The sequence below is a fragment of the Ictalurus furcatus genome, chromosome 14 (assembly GCF_023375685.1).
Source record: "Ictalurus furcatus strain D&B chromosome 14, Billie_1.0, whole genome shotgun sequence".
NCBI lineage: Eukaryota > Metazoa > Chordata > Actinopteri > Siluriformes > Ictaluridae > Ictalurus > Ictalurus furcatus.
Window position 1 is genome coordinate 16044305 of NC_071268.1, and position 24189 is coordinate 16068493.

General features: G+C 41.0%; 2 protein-coding genes across 7 annotated transcripts in view; one reads left to right on the forward strand and one right to left on the reverse strand.

Annotated features, from left to right (window-relative positions):
- Positions 1 to 11281, forward strand: part of ldlrad3 (low density lipoprotein receptor class A domain containing 3) — a 94301-nt gene extending 83020 nt beyond the window's left edge. For both annotated transcript variants that reach the window (XM_053640827.1, XM_053640826.1), the window contains exons 5-6: positions 6946 to 7303; positions 8134 to 11281. In XM_053640827.1, the coding sequence (XP_053496802.1) occupies positions 6946 to 7303; positions 8134 to 8365 (590 nt within the window). In that variant the 3' untranslated portion in view covers positions 8366 to 11281. The remainder of the gene's footprint in view (positions 1 to 6945; positions 7304 to 8133) is intronic.
- Positions 11282 to 11853: 572 nt separating this feature from the next.
- Positions 11854 to 24189, reverse strand: part of LOC128617681 (genetic suppressor element 1) — a 56677-nt gene continuing 44341 nt past the window's right edge. For 4 of the 5 annotated variants that reach the window (XM_053640814.1, XM_053640815.1, XM_053640816.1 and 1 more), the window contains exons 4-16: positions 23028 to 23203; positions 22654 to 22860; positions 21720 to 21887; positions 20929 to 21227; positions 19411 to 19702; positions 17081 to 17592; positions 16342 to 16454; positions 15973 to 16240; positions 15751 to 15864; positions 14657 to 15004; positions 13632 to 13931; positions 13412 to 13515; positions 11854 to 12624 (exon numbers count right to left, since the gene is read on the reverse strand). In XM_053640814.1, coding sequence (XP_053496789.1) covers positions 12487 to 12624; positions 13412 to 13515; positions 13632 to 13931; positions 14657 to 15004; positions 15751 to 15864; positions 15973 to 16240; positions 16342 to 16454; positions 17081 to 17592; positions 19411 to 19702; positions 20929 to 21227; positions 21720 to 21887; positions 22654 to 22860; positions 23028 to 23203 — 3039 coding nt within the window. In that variant the 3' untranslated portion in view covers positions 11854 to 12486. The remainder of the gene's footprint in view (positions 12625 to 13411; positions 13516 to 13631; positions 13932 to 14656; positions 15005 to 15750; positions 15865 to 15972; positions 16241 to 16341; positions 16455 to 17080; positions 17593 to 19410; positions 19703 to 20928; positions 21228 to 21719; positions 21888 to 22653; positions 22861 to 23027; positions 23204 to 24189) is intronic. The other variant, XM_053640819.1, reaches the window with a different exon arrangement.

Genomic DNA, 24189 nt, shown 5'->3' on the forward strand with positions numbered 1-24189 from the left:
ATCAGTGCCTGACCTCATTAAAGCTCTAGTGACTGAATGGCCACAAATCTCCAACATCTAGTGGAAAGCCTTACCAGAAGAGTGGAGATTATTATAATAGCAAAGGGGGGAATACATCTAGAATGGAATGTTCAACAAGCACATGTGTGTGTGATGGTCAGGTGTCCACAAACCTTGGGCGATATAGTGTATTATTTTTGTTTCTACATTTTCTAATGATTTAGTTGGTTCTATCTAATTTAAAGTACTGTGACCCTGACCAGGCAGTTACTAAGGATGTTGTAAATACATTGTGCAGCACTGCACCATACCTTACAAAAGGAAACGTGTGGAGAGACTTTCTTGGGAGTTTGACAAGGTTTTTCCCAAATTCTACAAGTTTCCCATCACCGTCTGCGTTATGGTTAGGTTGGCAGGCATGGTGCACATTCATGTTGATCATGGCGTTCTTTGTCCTACAAGCTTCATATCTGACCACACTTGAAAGTGTCCACATGAAAGTAAAAACCTCTCACTTGTGAGACTTTTTGTTGCATTCCCTGGGATTCTAATCCCAATGCTCAACTCTCCTCTCAACCAGATGCTTTGTGAAAACTTTCTGCCACTGAATAGGCCCTGGTCAGACAGGGGGCCCAACAAAATCCCGTACTTCCTGTATGATTTTGGTATTTAAATGGCCTCTTTGTACAATAATCTATTAAGAAGCACGCTATATTTAATGCCCTCAGACTGTGCTTAGCGCATGTGTGTCCCATTAAGACGTTCGCAGATTATTCTGAAGCGCGGCACTTCATAGTTGTGAGTCATTACATGCGTCAGTTAGATAGCAAGAGATGGTGCAAACAAAGTCGGGATACCAAAAGAGGAAAGAAAAACATGAAAAAGAGGAGCGAGCAAGACGGGGAAGACAGCTAGTCACCCAGTTTTTAAAAAAATAAGGTGATTTATGTTCCCTGTTTTGTGCTATGATTGTGAAGCGAGCCCGTATGAAGCTGTTATAATTAACATAAAATAGAAAATCAGTTACTCACCCTGATGTTTATCCTTGGAAGTTGGAACCCAATATTTCCAAGAATGTATGTTTTTCTATGCAATCGGGCAATAGTAATGGAGCATTGAGCTTCAAGCGACAATAAAACTAGTCCGGTGTTGTATATATTCAAGCTTTCCGGAGCCTTGCAACAGCTTTCTGTGACGATTCGATCGAAATTTAATGTAATCATATAAACCTACTTTAATTGTCCCGAGTGAGTTTATGAGAGACGTGTTGTAATGATGTCCGATTCATGAGTGAATTGTTTGTTTGAGTCGGTTCATTTCAATGAATTGGAGAATCCCGTTGGTAAAAGCAGTCTGAGTGATTCATTCATGAATAGAACCGATTTGGTTCTCAAGTTCAACTCACTGATTCAATAATCCTGTCACTGTTTAACTAATTTCCATAATTCTTTCTGGAGCTGCTGGTGTGTGAAACTTAATAATAATAATAATAATAATAATAATAATAATAATAATAATAAAGTTCATTGTTCTTGGTACTTGGGGAATAAGAAATTACAAGTCAACAGTTTATAAGAAATCCAGACAGAGTTTCTATAGTGTCTGTGTATGAGAGAGAGAGAGTACACAATGGTGTTAATTACTTGTACTGTATATATAGTTGCTTGTATATAGTTATAAATGCATAATTTCAGTTCATTTAATAACCTGTTCAAATTTAGTTTGATAAATAATTATAAAATTATTATTGAATATGCAATAATTGTTATGCTTATTGATAATGATTGATTGTACACATGGCAACAAGAAAAAGATAATTGGGTGGTGGGGCCTTGGGGGCCCGGAGTTCAAATTAGCCAGGGGGCCCAGAAACCCTAGCGGTGCCCCTGATGGATTCCAATGCATTTTTAATACAAGATCAGAGATCCGTTAAGCTAGAGAGTCTTATTTTCAATGCCAAACTGTTCATTCTGCATGTACCTCCTTAAATATTTTCTAGCTTCAGTGAAATATACAATGTACATTTGGAGAGAACATCCTGGCTGCCATATTTGCTCTCGTCTCAGTCCACTGAGCAATCTGCTTATGTCACAGCTGTCTGTCCTGACGCTTTACTCAGTGCCGTCTCACTGATTGCCCTGCCTATCTGCTGCGCTGACATTTGCTTTTAGCTTCAGGATGTGCCGTACTATTTTCTCAAGCAGAGCAGAAAGACAGAAAATCATAATTGCAGGATTAGTGCATTGAGACACTAATTTACTCAATATTTACAATTTTGTCTGTTTGTCTTAATGATTATAAATACCCTAATATCTTTGTTATTTCTACCTTAAGGTACAAGATACAAGAGGACTCAATGCAGATTAAAATATAAAAAGCAGTGTCATACTCAACATAGCTTTACTCTGCATTGTGTTTAAATCTTTTTTTAATATTTTGAAAACATAGTGTTTCATTTTTACATACGGTGATAGGATATATTAATAATAACGAGACTAAATTTGTTGTTTTAATATTGGTGTTAATTTCTTTTGTACCTATGTTCTGTTTTGTTTTTGTATTACGATGTTGCTAACATTTGTGCTGTATTGTATGTCTTTTACATTGCTGGTCTGGTCAAAGAGAAATTTCAAGCTGTATTGTATTGTAATCAGCCGACGTCACCAATGAATCTCCCTCTCTTTTCATACACAAGCATCTTAGAATTCATGTGTAGAGTTAGAGTTAATCTGAAGAAGAAGAATAGTATATGTGTAAATTATATTTTAATCGTTGTTTATCTCAGATTTGTGCATCTTTGGTGAATATGGGCATATCATTTGAGGAAAAATGTCATCATTACAAAGAAGTCGACAGTGCCCTTGCACACACACATTTGGGATATTTGTCAATCAGGGCCTTGCTGTTGAATTCGCTAATTTGTCAGACTTCATTCATGTAAACGCTGGCCTTTTCATGCGTAGCTGTAGGTGTTCATTTAATAAGGGACAGCTGCTGTGCTCTTAACATACCATGATGTGCTTTGACATATTACCTTCCCTTCAGTGGTGGTATTTTTAGCCTGAGTACAGACACAACAAGCCACTGTTATGGCTTGTACACAAAAGTGTTAAAACAGCTGCCCTATTAGTATGACAAATGACCCATGACTAGATTTTTTCCACCTGTCTTGTTTGTTCGGAGCTTTCAGTGTTAGCTGCATGGAAGCTTGACCAATAACAATTAACACTTTCTTTCCGTCGATACCTTCCACTTATTGTCCAGAGTGCACATTAGTTAAATAAAGCACATTGTTACAGTACAGCAAAAGCCGGAAGATGGAATTGTGCAGGACTGTTTTTGTTATTCTCTCTTACACTGAATCATGTTGCGCTGTCATAGTGCATCACGATCTATGTTGATATGGGGCTCTGTGTGTGTGTGTGTGTGTGTGTGTGTGTGTGTGTGTGTGTGTGGTGGAGCTCAGACAGAGTTCCTGTACTGAGTCGGATGTCTGTGAGTTTTGCTCGACACTTCTGACTGGTCTCCACATCTGAGCTCTGTGAACAAACCTCTTTGTCTTTTGGGGAGTTTGCCAGCACGATGCTCTCTGATAATCACACTTCACTATGGATTCCCGACAACCGAAAAGAGAAGTGCAATTTGTAAATTTCACGGGAAGGGGAGCACAGAATTGCACACCCAGCTAAATAGCAGCTTTTTGCAATTCCGGCTTTTTGCGTTTGCTATCAACGAAAACATGAGCCAGATTTGCTTATTTTTGCATTTCATAAAGTTGCATCGATCTATCACATCTTGCTTGAATGCCACAGAGTGCTCGTACCCTCTGCTTCGCAGTTGTTTGCATTACTATATATAGCAATACATGTTACATTTTACATTCCACCTGCTAGCAGGATTATATCAACCCATGTCAGTAGGTCTAAGATGCATTTTAGCAAATAGTATACAACTTTATAGATAATATACAGTGCTGTTGAATTCTTGAATCTGATTGGTCAGTTGATTTCATTTTCTGTAATAAGAGCTCTGACCATAAGCTGGCTGTAATTCAGATCACAGGTTTATGTTAATGTGCTTGTTCAAATGTATTATCATTTCTATAGTAACAGCTTGTATAGTGACTCCCCTCATAAACTAAGCCTAAGAATAAACAGATTTAAAAACATTATTTAACAAAGAAAAACATTTAATCATTAATGTGGTGACGTTTTCTATAAGCAGATGGTTATTGAAGGCGTCGCAGCACTTTGAAATGTGACAGTAAGTTTTCCACTATAGGAAGGTCTTCAGGACAGAGGACTTCACACTGTCTACTCTCTGAAATGTTTATAGCGGTTAGTAAGCAAATGACTAGAACTAACTTGTTTTATGGATGTTAACAGCACTACACGTAACTAAATGGATACAAAATGATGACGTTCTTTAATAAATAAAGTTTCATTGCCGCGGTATAAGAGGAATAAAATACTTCGGGATGTGCCGCTATTGAAAAATAGTCAATGTTGTTATGGTAATAACCCTCTGCATTATGACATCACCCCACCCTCACTGATTATTTTTTAAATACCAGCACATCCTGTTATGTATTATTCCGTATGTAAACACCTCCCTGTCTCTACGCCTCAACCTATATCTGTCTCAAAACTATGCTTCATGACTGGAGCTTAGAGAAAGCTTTAAGAAAATTAAAAAATACCTCACAAAATGATGGAAACAGGAATTTATTGGGCAAAAAATGTTATGAGTTGATTTTAATATTACGTGTAATCAGTTTTAGTCTCACTAAGCAGAGATGGATTTTGACGAATGTGGGTCAGATCTTATCAGGATACTATCCAGATACAAAATATATGCAGTGAGCAGGTGTGAGTGCAGACTCTGACACACCCATACCCGAGTAATATGGAAACACATCGCAGGCTTACTGCTTGTTCCACTACCTCAGTATATTAGGAGGAAGTGTTGGTGTTAGGAAAAAGGTTTGTCTCTGGCCATGTTGGTGGTTTAATGAAAAGCAGGCTAGGAGGAGGGCAGTGTGTGTGCAGTCACAGGCCAGCAAAAACATCACACCTTCAAAAAGAACTTCATTTAGGAGGACAAAGTGTGTATAATCAAAGACTCTGGCCTGGTTGCTAATGAGAAAAAACAAGAGTGTGACAGAGTAGCTTCCCTGTTCACTAACTCCCTGCAGGAAGTTTGCTTTCTTTAGGCCACAGAAATGAGCAGAATGAGAATGTCTCGCTGCTATCCTGCGAAGGATTTGTGCAAAATAAGTGACAGTGTGTGTGTGCAGTAGCTGTGTGTAGCAGCAGACTCACAATCCATTTCTGTAATGATTTCTGTTAAGGACGCAGCAGAGTGCAGCGTGGCCTGTGAGAGGAGATGCAGCCAATTCCAAGCCTTGTTTTACCAATCACATTCCTCAAGGACCTCCTGACCAACGTGTGTGTGTGTGTGTGTGTGTGTGTGTGTGTGTGTGTGTGTGTGTGTGTGTGTGTGTGTGTATTGTACTACCTCTATTGTACTGCCTCTATTATACTGCCTCTACTATTACATACATGCAAGGATGCAAAGATTGGATAAGAGAAAGACTGTGTGTGTGTGTGTGTACTGTATGTGCCTGTGCATCAGTGTGTATTGTAATCTGTGCGTATTGAATGTAGTGGCAGTGCATTAGCAGTGGTGTAGAGGAGAGGAAAAGAAGTGGAGATTCGAGTAGAGGATACAGGAAAGCAGCACGTTCTGATCAACACAAATTGCTAATGTGTTAATGAGGAATGAGAAAAGGTTTTGAATCATCTCACTACTCTGGCACTGTATGCAGATCCTCCTTATCATCTTACAGAGGGTCATAACAAGGGTTGTGTCACCTAAACGTGTTTTCCAACCCATGTTTCCCTGTTTATATTGATATTTATGCCCAGCTTTTGTAACTTTTGGGTGAGACTGTAAATCTTCACTTAGGCAGAGTTTAATTTCTTTCTCAGATTTAAAAATCTCCCTGAATGACACAAAGTGCTTTTGGGAGCTATGTATAGAGCCTTGGTCTCGCTATCATACTGCTTTTCTCATTTCCGTTTTTACTTCACTTCTTCCTTTCTCCCCTGCTCTTGTTTTTTTCCATTCCTGTCTTTTTCCCCTTCCTTTCTTCCTTTTTTCCCCTTCTTTTCTCCCATTCATTCTCCTGCCTGCTTTCCCTTCCATCCTTCTTTCATTCCATTCCTTTATTTCCTGTCGTTCAGTCCTTCACTCTCCTTCCCATACTTCTTCCCATGTTCTGTTCCTCTCCTCCTCTTCGTTTCTTCCTTCTTTATTTCTTAGCTACACCTCCTTCCTGTCTGTTATTCTTGTTTTCTTTCATGCCATCAATTAATTCCTTTATTCCTCTGTCTCTCTCCCACACACACACACACACACAAGTCATCACCATGCGCTTAAATTAAAATGTTCTTTTCTTTTTTCTCTCTCTCCTCAGTCTCTTTTTCTTCTCAGTCTCCGTATCACTAATAGCGTTCCCTCTCCTGCTGAATTAGGAGCGCTCTTTGTTCCTCTCTGTAAGTAGCTGTCAGACGCTATTCACAGTTGCCTGGCACCAGTGTTGGTCAGAGCACAACGCTGCTGGGTCTGTTTGTGTTGAAATAATTACTGGAGTAATAACTCTGTGTGCTGCCGTAGTGGTTTGCTCTGTGTCTAATTCATGTAAAGAATAAAAGAAACAGAGAAGCATCTTGTGAGAGAAATGAAAGTTCAGGATTCTCAGTATCATTTCTGTCTGCTCCTGACGGCGAAGATGACCAGGTCACTTGATTGCTCTTTTTTTATTTTGCCAGAGTTGCAGTACGAAACCGACCAAGTGTTAGCAGTGACTGATCTCTTGTTTAATACTGTTAAATCAGTGTGTCTCCTGCTGTACTGTAACGCACCAGTTATTTTCTCCTGCAGAATCTCCAGGTCAGGATTTTGTGACGTTGGACTACCGGTTGCGTTACTACCCCAGCATCACCTACGCCGTCATAGGCAGTGCCATTATCTTCGTCCTGGTGGTGGCGCTGTTGGCCCTGGTGCTGCATCACCAGAGGAAACGGAGTGTGTTATTGCCCCGCAGCGGAAGCCACCCTCACCCTCACCAGCCACTGCTGCTCTCCCGGCTGGTGATCGTGGACAGAGGACCTCAATCCTCCTCTCCATCAGCACACTTCAGCTCAGCACATAGCCTCCAGCTGCTCACCAGCTCGCTCTACCCCCAAGGAGCCCCGCTCGAGTCGCCACCCTCATACTCACAGGCAGTGCTGGATGTCAGGTAGGCCAGAGGCACTCAGTAATGATACAGATTATTGTGCTATAGAATGATGTAATGCAGAGAAAGGTGAACTGAAGCTGATATTAATGAGGAAATGAGGAGTGTCTGGTAAGTACAACTAATGAAACCCCTCAGGTGAGTGACAAAGTCTGCATTATTATACACACGTCCCATGCAGTAAAATGATTGTGAAACTATATAAATCCGTTATATACTGAATACTAATTTAACGGATTCACAAAAAGTAAAAACACAGGACTATGTACACTGTAACCATCTTCAAGAAATACAGAGTCTATGACACGGTGAACACGTGATAAATGTATTACCTGTTTTAGCGAATGTATGGGCCAGTTAGGGACATTCATACAGACTGAAGAAAATGAAGGAGGATATCATTATCCTTTACTATGAACTATGAGATTTGGTCTTCTATCCTCACATTACCCATAAAAGATATTATTCTAGTCTGGATAATGTCTTTATTTTCTCTCTATATGTGTAACAGTCGAGGAGAGTTATATGTAGACTGTATAACAGCCAACATATAAAATCTGACATAAATTTGCTTCTCCTGGGCTTCTGATTTGTCTTCCTCTGAATGAATGAGCATATTTAAACACCATTAACGCTGCACAATCCTCAGACGTTTTTTTTTTTTCCTGGTAAACTGATGTTGAAGCATCTGTATTTGCATATTGGAACTTAAATGTTTTTTTTAGATTTTAGGACACATTAACAGTCTGTCGCTTATTCGGTCTTAGCTCTGATCTTCCCTCGAGTTAATTATTGCTGTTTGCAACGATGTGACATGTCCTCTGTACCTGCAGTCGACCACCGTGGTTTGACCTCCCGCCTCCTCCATACCTTCCTGACAGCGAGACTGCGTGTGGATCACAGCCACCTGTTTATGAAGCATCCACACGAGCAAGTCAGCCTCCTGCAGTCAGATCTGAGAGAGCACAAGTACACGGCCTCAATCCCACAGCCAGATGTGGAGCAGCACAGCCTCAAACCCTCAGTTCAGCTTCCAGCTCCATAGTGGAGTCTCAGCAGCTATAGCTGTCCACAGAGGGGTCACAGAGACACTTGTATATAGGACAAAGAGACGAGTATGGGACTGACTGTGTGGGAAGGAAAAAGACGGATGAGTGGCACAGCACTACATTTGGAATATCGCTAAAGGACACTGCCAGAAATTGTTTGGTTTTTTAATTCTCGTGCAGTTTCCTGAGTGGAAAGCGCCATCTTCTGGGGAAAACATGACATTAATTTGCTACAGTTGAAAAGACAGTGTACAGAGTGAGAAATCTACTTCACCTCTGAGACATGACTGATCTCGTATACAAGACTGATGTAGACGTTGCATTAATGATGCAGACACCAAACGAATAGCACTCGAGTACTACAGGACGAAAACCTGTTTTCAGCTGTTCTTTATTAATAGTTATTTCTTTTGGTGTTTCTCTTTCATCCAATGCTTTATAATATTCTGAAAAATCACTATGCAAAGTGAAGATGTAAGATCTTGGAAGATGTAACTTAAAAAAAAAAAAGAAGACATATGGTGTGTAAAGAATCAAAGTCCTATCCTTTTCTCATCATTAAAGCACTTATTAATTTATCCTGTTCATACACTTTTGCTCGTCGTGTTCCCTTTAAATGATTTCTCAAATGAAATTCGCAGTAAACTCTAAATAGGCAACCTTAAGCTGCTTTCACACGAATACACTGTGCTTTACAGTAAGAGTGCTGGATGGTGTTCTGAGTAATTGTCCTACCTGTCGAGACGTCCACAGGTTTGTGTGCATGCTCGTTTCACTTCCGCACACGTTACATTCTTCTTCAAATAGTTTAATGCTGGAGACATTTTCTGATCGTTAGACCATACACTTATTAAAATACGCCACCTTTAGAGTCCCATCTGAAACTACTGGAACGGCAAGGCCAGTTCAATTGCTTCTGCTGTAGACTGAAGACGTTTGGGTTTGAGATCAAAAGAGGAACACGAGACGAGAGTTTTGAATTTTACATTTCATTTCCTGGTCTTTATATGTAGATGTGTTCAACGACATAGAACATTTAGCACATTTTGTATCACACCACCCAATTTACAGACCACCCAATAGTATCGTGAAGGTTTTTTCTGTGAAAGTTTCACTACTAAAGTAGACAAAATAGCTCAAAATATGTGTAACCATGACGACAGTGATACTGTTGGTGGTATCCGCTGTATTTTTGCCGGCACTTTCAGCAGTTTTACCTAACCGTGTGAGTGATGCATTATTCCAAAACAGCACTAGTTAGTGTCATGGTTCCAATAACCACACAAAGGCTACGAAATGAAGTCTGGGACGTTAAGTGTTGCGGAGTAAAGTGAAGTGTAGACTTTCCGATGTTTTATTAACCTGCTGGCATTTACAACCCGCCTTATAACACGATGACTCCAATTTGAACGGAATAGAAATGAATTCAGGTAGAATACTTATACAATATAAATATCTCACCCCAAAATTTTTAAATATACAATAAACTTGCTTAAAAGATTACACCACCAATCCTGCCTTCTGATTGCACAAAGGAATGGCTTTGCTTATCGATCTCAGTTTATTAACAGCGATGATTCGTTTGTTTTCTTAATATTACTTCTAACAAGAAGTCTTTGTGTTCCATGTTGAAGTCTCGAATATCCTTATATTCGCTCACTAAAAATACTCCATGTGTCCTCCATGTTGTTTGTGCCTCTCGCTCCCTGAGCTGTGGCCTGATTGGTGGTGATTTTAAGAAATACAAATCGTCTGATGTCACACTATTTTCAGCTAGTGTGAAAGCAGCCTGAATGCTGTGCTGTATGTGGCCTTGTTTCTGAACAATCGTAATCTCTTTCCTTATAATGGTATAATGTTGTTACAGTATTTCTAGTGAAATGTACTGGATTTCTCTCAGATGTCTGAAATGATTTGATACTTTATTCTCCAGGCCAGTGTGCCTGCTGCTACATTAACCCTCTGTATGTGGGGAGTAGGAGATGTTTGATGCATGCTGTAATTCATGTGTACTAAATCCCTCAGTGCCTTATGGATAAAAGCCTTTGGATGTGTAGAAAATGTTGCCATTAATTACACCTAATTGTAGTATACTTTGGTTATGAAGTCACATGATTTCTTCCTTAGTATTTGACAATCAGTGTATTTGGTTCAGCATGAACGAAGATGTGGCTGTTTTTACTACATCCGCATGGTAGGATCGATCATATTTATAGAAACGTTGATCCGAAACGAGTTTATTAAACATGATCTGTTTAAAGCAGCCGTAAATGAAAGTAATTTATATACAGTCTATTGAGGTTTGATATCTGTTCACTGTAGTGCATTACACAAAACTCCTTTTAACGCTGACTTCATTTCAGTGCTTTAATGTAGGTTCGGGATTGAGACGTGAAGCTCTGAAATGAACTGCCGTTTCGAAATGTCACATCAAAGACTATTATATCTATATCTAGTATATCTATTTCAAGGTATATAACAGCCGTGTGTGTGAAGGATAAAGACTTTCTTAAATGCTGTTTCATTTTTTTGTTGTCAGACTTGAAAGTTTTAAAAATCTGGGAGATGGTGTGTGTATTTAATAATATAGGCCTAAACATTGTGAATATGTTAAACTGGAAAACTGGTGTAGATGAAAAGTATTGTTTGTCTTTTTGTTGACTACGTTAAACAGCACAGCTCCACTGAGGAGATCAGCTTGTGCTGTTAGAAATGTAAAGTTTGACCAAAGCTGAATTTATATTACGTGGAATCAAAATAAAACAAAACTTTAGATCCTGTTATCATCGTACATTTTTGCCAGAAAAAGCAGTGGATGCTTATAGAAATAATTCATCATCATTTGTTGCTTTCTTGTTCAGATTTAATAGGTTCATAAATAACTATTACTACATTCACCAAATAATAATAATATATTACCTCACGCTTCATCCAGATAAAAAAGGTACAATTAAAACTTTTCACAGCTTTAAAATATCATGGAATCTTACATCGTAATCTAATCATATGTAGCTCTGCTTTCTTCCTAGTTTTAACAAGATTTAAAAACTTTATTACAGACTTCATTATAAAGAATTACATCAGTACGTATTCACGGGCGCCTAGTGCATGATGGGAACAGGAATGCTTCTCTGTGGCGAGAGCACACAGAGCGTAAACATTTCATTGCAGTTAGTACACCGCTGTGCAGTCCAGGAACACTCATGCAGCATGTCAGTAAGTGCTTGTGTACAGCAACGATCAGTCCAAAATACTGTGGCACTTCACATGTCAAAATGTGGCTCCAAGTGAAGATTAGAAATAACTGCATGAGGGAGGACTTCAGATTACAGCTCATGTGCCACTGGCTGCTCAGAGGAATAAATATCACTGCATTAGACAGAGCATTACTGATGGAGGGACACTGTGCTTTAGCACTGCACTCACACCATATGCATGTTATTCTGTCTCCTTCCTTCTTTATTTACAGATTTCCTTCATGTTATTTTTCTGTCCTCCTTTCCTTCATTCCTCCTCACCCAGTCAGCCTGGGAATAAAACTGAAATCCAAATTAAACAGTTTGATTTATTAATAGTACAAAATCTATTACCGGTTTTTAGCAATATTTTTGTTCACTTTTAAAGCAATGATATTTAAATTTCAAAGTTGCTTCTATCGGTAAGAAATGTTCTGAATATCAGACTTCTCGTATGCCACAGTGTTAAGAACCGTTCACGTTGACGTGCAGGCCGAGTGGCATGGAAGAAGGATATGAGCTCGAGCGTTTGTGTCGTCACCGTATGCTCCATCGGGCTTCCTCACTCTCCAGTTCTACAGCAGCTAGGTGATTTTTTTTTTTTTTGGTTGTAAGATTTGCTATTCTTCTAGCACACAGGAATCTAAAGCTGGAGATGAGGAAGGGATTCTCAGGGCCAGCCACTGGTTCACTGGTAATGACTGTCTCTCTTTATGTTGTTAAACATAAAGCTTGTATGACTGCAGTCGATCCTCCTGCTGTGCCGTGAGCTCAGCTTCATCTTCATCCTGTTCTCCGTCTCACCCTCAGCTTTCAGCACAGCTCTGGGCTCTCAGTTTCCGGTGAGGAACTGGGTGCTGGTTGCCCAGATCCCTAATCGTGAGCGGGCAGGGTGAGAGGATCACCTCGGGAGCGGCCCCTTATAGTGACCCCTGTGTAAGAGCAGAGTGGGCAAGGCCAGACACTTCCTGAAGTGCTCGAGCTCAGCCTGCATTCGCTCCCTGTCAAGCGCCAGCCGCTGCCTCTGGGATAACAGCTCCTAGTGAACCAAAGTGAAAGCATCACGTGAAAGAGTTCATGAAAAAAATACGTGTACGTACAATTACACTGTCAGAATAAAAGCGTTTTCCTGAAGGGTAAATCTTTGTGTGTTTAGTAAGGAAACCATTACCTGGTACCTAGTACCCGTTTCCTTTCCAGATTAAATACATACTAAAGGTACCGCTCTAGCAACAAGGACGTGTACAGTTAAGTAACCGTTTTTCCAACAATACAGAACTGCGTGATGATAACTATGTTAATGGTATTAATGTTAATCAGACAATTTAGGAACTAATCAGTTGTATATCATAACACTGATGAATTCTTGATTCTCATTTGAAATCAACAGAAAACAAACATTGTACATTATAAAATATACACTGTCATAGGGAGACACATATTTGGGGAAAAATCAGCTGTAAATAAGTCAGTGGGCCACCACAGCCTGCATCCAAATAGAAGGTTATACGTTTGATTTACTGCACCAGAGTCCGTTTGGTAACTGGACTAGAGTATTAGTGAGACTTAAATACAATCAATTCTATTAGAAATGTGCAGAAGGACACAAAAATACACAGGAAGGTTCAGATGCAGGCACATTATTAACTGTGCAAGGGAAAAAAAACCTTCACTTATTTATACTGTGTATTTAGTGTTAAGTGTGCTGCTTGATTTCTGAGACATGTATGATTCCACACACAAAAGCCTAACTTCAAGAGCTCTGGCCTAAAATGTTAACACAGACACGGATCATAGTACAGCTTTAAGACTGATCATTAACTTACCCCCATACTGACAGAGAGCTGATCAGCTTTAACACTCAGGTGATAGTGCTGAGCCTCCATTCTCCTACACTCACTCTGCAGAACCTCACTCTCTATATCCCTCTCTGTGAGAAATAACACACACATACGCACGCACACACACATCAGTGTACTGGCATAAAAGAAGTCAAAGCATTAGCAAAACTGGATCGCCACAGTATCATCTGAGAGCAGAACTCACCATCTATGTACTCCTGATATGCTTCCACTATGGCCTCAATACCCTTCCATTTGGGACTGTACTCCTCTTCCTCCTCCTCCTCCTCCTCCTCCTCATCATCATCATCATCTTCCTCACTGGAGTGTTCTTCAGCAGATCGCTCATCACTAAGCCCTGACTCATGGTGGGCTGTAGGGTGGCAGGAGTGGCCATTGGTGTAAGAGTAAGGTAGTCGGTTCAGCGCCCCCTGGTGCTCTGGAGGGTTGTAACGCACAACGTTGTTAAGCTTGTGGTTTGGCTCAGGGGCTCCTGGGATACCTCCTGGTAAAAGAACATGTAATGCTGGTAAGATCCTAATGCATAATGTTACAATGCTAGCATTGGGAAAATGATGACACTGTTGGTAGATCAGTCCCGTCAATGAGGCTAACAAGGAATGTGCTTAACCATAGTAATTAATAAGATCTCAAATTCTGCTTCAATGAGGTTTTATTTATGCAGCCTTCCTTAACAACTTGGTTCCTGCTCACTGCACACAGGCAAAAAAAATTAAATATGCACAACCTCAGAAGTAATTCAACACTTTTTTGTGTGTCTGATGTTTGCATGTTTAGTTTTGCAGAAGCGCTACATGGACAATGTAACTAATATAAAATTATCAAGTAATTATTTTGCCAACCTGTTCCTTTAATATAACTGTATAATATAATTAAAATTAAAAAAAGAAATGGGGGGGAGCACAAAAAAAAAAACAGGCAATCACAGGCAGACTTCTTGTCGTGTGATTTGTTTTTTTTGCAGAAACAACAGCTTAATGGTTTTCTCAATTAGGAAACAGCGAGTAAATTATTTTTGTGTGACTTCATTAAATAATTAGCAGCTGCTCTGTTTTCCTTCTTACAGAATGAAGATCTCATTTTATACTGGCTCACACTTCTAAGAGGTGTGAAATCACAGCTTAAAGTTCAAGTAGATTAACTCAGCATGATGCAAAATTGATCACTTTCATCCCACACAACAGCAGACAGCATCACTGTCCTCCTCACCTTTGGGTTTGTGCTGGGATTTGTGTGTAGACTGCAGTACAGACTGGTGGAAGTGTTGAGCAAACTCCTCAGCACTCAGGCCATTGACCCCATGCAGCCGCTCCTTCAGCTTTGCGAGTGGAGGTCTGGAGCTGTTCTGCAGGCTTGGTGTTCTCCTGATTGGCGGGTCTTCTCCTAAACGAGACTGCTCCTGCAAGGGGGCGAGTGGAGGGGGCTCTTTACGGCGTAAGAGGTCAGTGGGCTGTGAATGTCTATGAAGGTGCCTTGTAGGACCAGGAGGAGTGGGGCTACGGGAATTTGGGTGGGGTTCTCCGTTTGTTTTGCAGGGTGTGGAGGGTGCTATAGGATCTGAGACAGAGAAATACAACACAATTAGAAAAAGAGAGTCTGATACCGTGGCTCACCCTTCTTGAACTTTTCCACATTTAGTAAGCACTGCAACCTGGACTGCAAAATAAGCCATAATACTGAAGTGAATTTCCAACTTTACATTTAAACACAAAAGATTACACATGAAATATCCCCTAATAAATTAGTTCTGGTGCAACCAGTCACATGGAGTTGAATGGAGTTTACCTGTGTACGCAATTTAAGTGTCACGTGACCTCAATATAAATATAATATTGATATAGTCCTGTGTATAAACACAACAAATCTATATAAACACTGGAGCCCTGGAAGGAACCTGCTCCTTGATAGAACCTAATCTGTTTCTACTGAGTATAGACCCAAGGGGGTGAATATTTATGCAACATTAATCTGTGTGTCAGTTAAAAAAAAAATAAATTGCACATATTGTGTAAATCAAACAGTACTTCCATTTCCAGACTGTAAAATTATAAAAGGTGGAAAATTTTAAAGAGGGGTGTTAGAAGAGTGAATACCACTGAAGGCAATGTAGTTTACACAGAGGGGAATTGTCTGAATAGATTAGTGTGGTTAGTGAGACTAATGTGATTAGTGAGATTAGTGTGGTTGGTGTGGTTAGTGAGATTAGTGTGGTTAGTGAGATTAGTGTGGTTAGTGTGATTAGTGAGATTAGTGTGGTTAGTGAGATTAGTGTGGTTAGTGTGATTAGTGATTGTAGGTCCTACCAGAGGCAGTAGTAGGAGGGCTGGAGCAGGGTGTGTATGTAGCATATCGGAGTGTGTCAAGAGTGACCGTTTTCTTTTTGATGGCATCAAGTAGATTCATTACTTTCTCTTTTTCTGTAGTGGTGAAACACAAAAATGTTTCTTTAAGACTTGAAAATACTGATGACATTGAGAATATAGATGCGTGCGTGCGTGCGTGTGCGCGTGTGTGTGCATACACACCTATCTTTTGCTCTTGGCTGACATGGTTGAGGTTGAACATGTTGAGGAAATGTTTCTTGTTCTCTAGTTCAGGAGCCCTGTCCATGTCCTCGGGTGTGTATCGGGTTGACAGGGTGGGCGTGGGTGTGGGCGGAGTCTGACATTTACTCTGAACAGGTATTGGAGACTGCTCCCTCATCATCTTTCTCCTCTTCTTCCTCTTTCTCTCCAACAGCTCGTCTCGCTTGGAGAGTGTGGTCAGTCCAAACACAGCCAGGAAGTTCAGTTTCTGCAGGCAGAGAGAAAGAGAGAGAGAGAGAGATACCATACCTGAGCAGGAGAAGGAAGAGGAAGGAGGAGTATGTGTGGGGATAAGAGAGGGAGTGGTACCTCTTTAGACTGGTCCAGTTTGAGAGGAGGCTGTTCAGTGACTCTCCTCAGATGAGCTTTCACTTCTTCTTCATCACTCTCATCATAAGAGTCATCCAGCTCATAGTAATAACCTTAAACAAAGACCACAGAATGAGATATACAGGTGAATGAAAACACAAATGAGAACATATATTCTTTTTTAACAAATAGATATTTACAAAACCCATACAGTCACCTCCAGAACTATTGGCACCAGTCATCTATATTAAAAAACATTAGTGAAGCTTTGCAATTTTTAAATAATAAATAACGCACGCAATGAGTGATCTTTTGATCTTAACCTTATAAGGATACTGTGCAGTTTGTTTTAACTAAATATTTTGCCAAACATAAAGCATTTTCATAAAATAAATTTCACAAGAGACTTCTCAGCACCCCAACTACTAATATTTACTAAGGACTGAAAGTAATTTGGAAATAATAAAGGCTTTATCATTTAGAATGATCATTTGTTTGCACTTATTTAAACCATTTTTTGGAATGTCAGTTGTATTTACATAACATGTTAAGGTATTTATTTTATTCTTAAGAGAATGATTTTTGTATTTTTGATGCAAATATCAAAAGATACTTATATATTATATATAATTCTGGAGTTGACTGTAAGGTTTGATACTTGTAAAGTTGTTTTGAGGACTGGTCCAGCTTTAGTGACCCAAAACAAGTACAAGGATGAAACAGCTATAGGAAACTGTACCTTTTTCTCTGGCTTCCCTGCGTCGCTTCTCCTCCAGGTCGAGTTTGCTCAGAAGAGTTCTGTGCTGCTGCAGTGTGTGATCATACACCAGTGTTGGTTCTCGCCCGGGACACTGAGGGAAGCCTCTCATTGGGGACCCTGCTCTTTTAGTGCCCCTGAGCTCTCCAAAGGGAGCAGGCAGGGGAAAAGAGAGCCTCTGCTTGTTCAGAATGCTCTGGCTAAACTTCTCCTGCTCTGCAAGGAAGGTTCTGGGCTCGAGGAGGCCAGGTGTCCTAGAAGGAAGGCCCCTGTCTGGGCACTCGGGTTTAGTCAATCCTGGAGGTGGACGACTCGGGGGGAAGGGAGGGTCATACGCTCGACGTGTGTGTGAGGGAGAGTTGATGAGGGACACGGGATTCCAGAGTGTAGTGGGAGGGTTAGGGGGGGTGGGTTTGGGGGAGATGAGAGGAGGTGGCGCTCCCAGGTGGTGAGGTAGCTCTCTCGTATTCAAGTCCTGGTGGCGTGAGTTAGGCCTGTGTGCAGTGAAACCATGCAGAGTTAGTCAATAAGGACAGAAGATGGCGCCATTCTACATGTTTCTACAGGAAGCATGGCAGTCTGGCCTCTCCTTCGAGGAATATTATCTCTTCTAATTTGTCTCAGGGTATTTCAAGATCTTGGCACTTGAAGAGGATATGAGCCCAGAGAAGATCAGTATGGTTTAGATTAATCTAGGGCTGCACGGTTATGGACAAAACGATAATCACGATCATTTTGATCAATATTAAGATCACGATTATTTATTGATTTTAGGGACAACATATTTTTATTGCACGTTCACATTTAAATAAACAGACCGCTGCTTCCACCTCCATGTTGTGCTACATTCCTGCTAATGTACAAATCTTTGCACCAAATTAGACTGATCCTTAAAGTGCATCATCTCATAGAAGCAAAATATAAATAAAATTGTACCCAAAATATAGGATAAGTAAAAAATAAAAATACCATCAACCGAATGAAAATATGCACCAAATATAACAATATGCAAGCAAATGAAAACAATTCAGGCGAATGCAGAAAAGGCAATAACAGTGTTTACAGGAGGAGAGACGCAGCCAAATCACCCGATAGAGCAGTGCAAGGATGATGTCATTTTGTACCGGAACCCAGAAGTTAGCATCACACCGGTTCCCAACAAAAGTTTACAATACTAACACGTTTTGTCCATCAAGATCATTTTCACAAATGAACACAACTTTTATGAAGTTTGAAGCCTAAATACAATCGCCAGAAATAAACAGCTAACCGACATGATGACGTTTAATATCCCCGACAATGTCTGTTGTCCCATTTAGCAACTTGTTAGTGTCATGATTTCCCCTCGTGCAAGCACTGGAGCACGAAGCAAAGCTCGCAGCAAGCACTAAAATGCTAACTCGTTTCCAGGTTTTGGCATTACAAAATGACGTCATCCCTGCACCACTCTATGGTGATTGGCTGTAAGTTTAGGAAGCGCTTGATTTGATATGAAGTGGAGTTTTCTATGAGCGGAGGACGAAGTTTAAACACCAATATCGCAGTTGATCATGTTCATGTAATCGTGGGCAGTCAAAATCGTAATCGCGATCGATATTCGATTAATTGTGCAGCCCTAGTGTAATCCAGATATTTAAACACAAGAAAAGAAGAAAGTAATACGTGCCATGTATCAAGGGCCATTCACCATATCAATAAAGGTAAAGTTAAGGTATAGATGTTTCTACAGCTCTTTTAACAACAGACATAGTCACAAAGCAGCTTTACAAAAATACAGATGCAGATTTATATTTAGATCCCTAATGAGCAAGACAGAGGTGTCACTCCTTACACTCCTACAACTGTGTACTATAATATCAGACAGCACTTGGTGTGTTTGAAAGGCTGTATGAGCATATAGTGTCCTAGAGTAAGAACAGGACTCTGTTCATGATTACAGAAGCAGTTCTTAGGTACAAGTCTGCAGAATCCAGACAAGGTTACTGAAACAAGGGAAGGACAAATCTTGTGTGTGTGTGTGTGAGAGTGTGAGAGAGAGAGAGAGAGAGAGAGAGAGAGAGAGAGAGAGAGAGAGAAAGAGAGAAAGAGAGAGATGGGTTTTGTCTTAACTCTTCTGCCCCTTCAATTCCTGAACTGAAAGGCATGAGGGAGCAAGATTAAAAACAGCTTAATAATTGCGACTCAATAAAACTACACCTCCAAACCCACAGCCAGACAGACACTCGTCTACACATTCGAACAAAACGTAACCACATAAAGCCATCCATAATCAAGGTGACCAGGTCAAAAGGTACGTACTGCAATTCTCTCACCTCTGTGTGTCTGTGTGTGGTTCACGTGTCTCCGGCTCTGTGCTGAGCTGTGAGTGTGAGCAATCGGACGCCGGGCCCTGCCTGTCTGCCGTGTCCGCTCTCAGCCTTCTCTGGCGTGCCAGCCATCTCTCCTCCTCTGCCTGGCGCTGGAGCAGCACAGCACCCGGTCCTAACCGCTCGCCAGGGGTGGGCACCAGGCTGGGTATCGGGAGTGGAGCGGGGCCACCCGGAGAGGGATACAAGCCAGGCTGCAGAGGCTTTGGGGCCAGGAGTGTGGCCTCTTTGGTTTTCTCTGAGGGGGGAAAGAAGGCAATTTACATTATGTTCAATAAATCAGCATTAACTGTGATTTTTAAAAAAAAATTAAAACAGTAATAGTGCTTATTTCAGCTAAGCACTGAAACAACTTTAATCTTTTTACAACTTTAATCTTTCTAAATTAATACTCCAGCATTCAATCAACCTAATCTCTACTTATCACAGTGTAACTCAGTATGCATTACCCCAGGCAATCATTTGAACACATTTCTCTTTACTGAGAAAAGAACAAACACGGTTTCCGCTATGGCTGTCTAATGGCAGTTGAATTTGGTCCATGTGTTTTTTTGTTTTTTTTTTGCAGAACGCATTAAAGAATTCTTCAGGAGGTGTTTGTAAGTGAAGCTCGAAATCTGTATATGCCCCTTTGTAAAACTGCTTTTTGGAAATGTGTGTGTACGTTTCAGCGTGATCATGAATAGACCAAAACCCAAGTAAAATGTAAGTAACTGGAATTACCTTTCTTAAAATCACAAAATAAAAACATTATTCTGTGTCTGCTTCATGCCAAGATTGTAACTTGTTTGTACTTTATTAATTTTTTTATTCACTTTTTTTTTTTTTAAACACAGCTGCATATTTTAAACATTTATTAACAACTGTTCTTAGACTTCCATTATATGGAAGGTTTGGGTCAAAAGGTTTTTTACTTTGTTTTTTTTTTTTTTGTACAAACTTTTTGAAGTCCTTATCCGTGGTAAATCACACTCGTGTGTGTTGGAGATTTTAGCTGCTTTTCCACCGAAATTACCCAGAACAATTAATCCCAGGAACTTTTTTCGAGGGACCATTTGACCAACTGAGAAAACGCTGGAAAAGAGACGAGCAGTAAAGCGAATTCAGAATGCTGGTAATGCTAGCCTTTAAGTCTATACACTGCAACAGACTTTTAAAAATGGTGGTTGAAAAAAAAATGCTGCGTTCACTCAACCAATCAGCATGTTCAGTGCCCAATCCCCACCTCCCAAAGTTCCTGGCTTTTGAAAAAGTACCACCTCCTGAGTAGGGACTTTGTGAGGGCTAAATATTTTACCCAGAACTTAATTAAACCCTGGTCCCTGCGGTGGAAACACACAGAGTACCTCCAAAAGTCCCTAGTTCCTGGGGAAAGTTCCTACGGTATAAATGCCTCTTAAGTTGGAAATGCTGGAGTATTAATTTAACCGCATGTGGAGTGAGTGCAAGTGTACACCTGAGTACCTGCTCGGTTTGGAGTAAGCTTGACTCGGTCTTCTATCTGCTGCCTGTGAGAGTGTGTGTGTAGCTCCTGGCTCAGGACGTGCTTCTCCATGGCCCGGACCACCTGAACTTCCCTCTCTTTTGCCTTCTCTTTCTGTCGCTCCAGCTCTCTCTCTCTTTCTCGGTCCTCCTCCCTTTCCCTTTCTCGCGCACGCTCTCGTTCCCGTTCTCGCTCTCGCTCTCTCTCTGCCTCGTGAGCTCTCTCCTTCTCTCGCTCCCGCTCTCTCTCGCGCTGGCGAAGCTTGTCCTCCATCTGCAGCCTGTCAGAGATTCACACACACACACACACACACATACACACACACAAAGGGTGTGAGATGCAACACTCTCCACAGGAACATAAAGAACACACTCAGAGGGAGGCAACAGGAACACAAGAAGTGTTAATGCTGTTTACTACTGAGCATGAGGAGGAAAAGTTGAACAGATTACAGGCCACATGGGGTGTGTATGTGTACAGGGGTGTGCATGCATGTATACGAGTGTGTGTTTTTGAAAAGTCACGGCACATATGTGTTACAGAGAGAAAATTGTGACATATACAAACAGAATTGTACCACTGCTATCAAGGCCAATTTATTTCAGCCAATTTTAAGTTATTTATGATAAATTTCCAGAGAAATGCATGACTCAAGACGATATGGATGAACTGACATGGAAAACAGAGCCATTTAAAGCATAATAAATTGGTTGAATATCTGTGTGTGTGTGTGTGTGTGTGTGTGTGTGTGTGTTTGTGTATGTGTGTGTACCTCTCACTCTGCAGGGCTGTCAGAGACTGATGGCTGAGCTCTGCAGGGTAGCGCACCCCTGGCAGGTGGAGGTGAGCAGTGCTGGGATGCATGGAGGGCACGGCTCCCCCCGCTGGCAGCTGGTAGTAGGGCGAGCGCAGGGTAGATAAACAGAGGGACTCATCCATTCTGCCCAGCGGCGGGGGGAAAGAGGGGAACAGAACAGCTCATTAGTGGCTCCTGCTGCTGCATCACTATCTCTGTAGCTTCACTTCATTAACCCCAGCTCTCTGCCTCCCCTTTACACACACACACACACACACACACACACACACACACACTCATACTGAGGTCAACATTGAAGGAAATTTCAGCCTCCACTGAGAAGCATGCTGAGAGTGTGTGCGCTTTGTGTGGCTGAATTTTTAAAATGTGGGGCATTTAAAAAGAATTACATATGAAAACATTTAGCACAAATTATTAATGCCAAAAAAATCCTAACAAAAGTGGTTCCTGAGCCTATCCCAGGAACACTGGGCCTGAGCTGGGAATACAGCCTCAATGGGACGCCACACGCATTCACACCTAGGGGAAATTTCCCTTCACCAATCCATCTACTGACAGGTTTCTGGACAGTGGGAAGAAATCGGAAGAAATCCACATGGGATAAAACACTTCCTGAAGATGAATGAATGAGAGTTGCACTGCTAATGTTGATGCTAAAAAAAAATATTAAAAAAACCCTGTTCTGAGCAGCTACACACAAACAGACCAATAGGTAAATGTCATAAGAGCATGCATCTCTCATCGTTCATTCAGTTGTGTTCGTGACAATATGTCTGTGCTCTGTATAGACAAATACAGATTTGATTTTTGAAATAACAACAGCTTAACTCTTAAGCCAGCAGAAGCATAAGCTGGAGCTTAAGCATAGGCTACACACACACACACACACCTGTATGAAGATAGGGCAGGGTAGGCTAGATATCCTGAGCGAAAGTACCCGGGGTCCAGCCCTAACGGGAGTGAAGATAGTCTCAAGTCCTCAGAACTATAGGGGCGGAACCCACTGCGCAGGTATTCCTCCGTCACCGCCCCCAAAGACACTGCACCAACTGGTACAGCCCCTGACTGCAGAACATGAGGCATCTGACGTGATAAACTGAGAGAGAGAGAGAGAGAGAGAGAGAGAGAGAGAGAGAGAGAGAGAGAATACCTTATCAGACCAAGATATTAATATAATGTTATATGCTAATCATCTGTTATTATGTTAATTTATGCTAATAATATACTGCCATGTTACAGGTGCTACATGAGTGTGGCTCTTACTTAAGGGCTTGTAGACGAGGATCCTGCATTACTGCACTGGGGTTCAGGCCAAAAGGGTAAGGCGGCCCCATGAGGTGAGGGGGAAGAGAGGAGACTGTCTTCTCCTGGGTCGGAGGAGGGGGAGGAGGGTCTGAGGGCAGCCGCTCTCGAGCAGGCCCTCTCAATGTGGCCTCAGCCTGGGAACACAAAAAATTCATGTTGCTATCTTAAATATAATTACCATATCAGGTCAAACGTTGTGCTTTTATTATGCTTTGGAGTTCTAAAATAAGAGCAGGGGCTATAATAAGTTCTCACCCAATGTACTAGCCATACTTACAGACTTTCCATACTCTTAGATATTGTAATGCAGCAACAAAGTAAGGCAGAAGAAAAATGTAGAACATTCAGCATAAGAATGCAAATCAACACGTTTTGCATGAAGTTTTTAGCATGTAAATAAGATTCAAAGCAGCTTTCTAATGACTACAGCACTCCTTTTCTGGCCACACCACCAAGACAAGTGCAGGAGGAAGGATATGGGTAGGTTTTGTTTAAAACCTAAACCTAGAGACTCAAATATACTTCACGGTCACCACGCGTACGTGCGTGTGCAGCAGCTATGTGGGCAGCATTGTTCACATACTCGCTTGCGTGTCTTATGCACACCTGGAGGATTAAAAGCAGCGTCCACTAGATGACAATTCAGAGCAAAAATGTCTCAGTCCATCTAGTTTCCAAGTCAAACTGTATGTTAGCCATTTCATACAGCTGACAAGCTCCCTTTCTCTTTAAAACTTTCTGCCGTGGGCATGATTGCTGTCACTGGGGTTGTGTCTCAAATCAAAAACTCCAACCTACCTTTTTAAAAAATATTTTCCAATGTAGAAAATCCAGAAGGATTTTTGGTACTCAAAAACAGCCCTTTCAGTAGGATTAATAGGTTTTAAAATTCAAACATTTACTGTAAAAGGAAAAGCACTTGGTGTAAAGTAGTAAATAAAGAGCTAGAATAATATAGAAGGACGCGATTTGAGACACAAGGTTAGTTCGTTTAGTCAGTCGGGGACACAGTGTTTACATGGACCCATTTTCATCAATCTGAATGAATTCAATACGCTTGCAGAAATGTTTATATGTACCCTACACACTGCAACCTGATTCAAATATGCGTTTATATGCG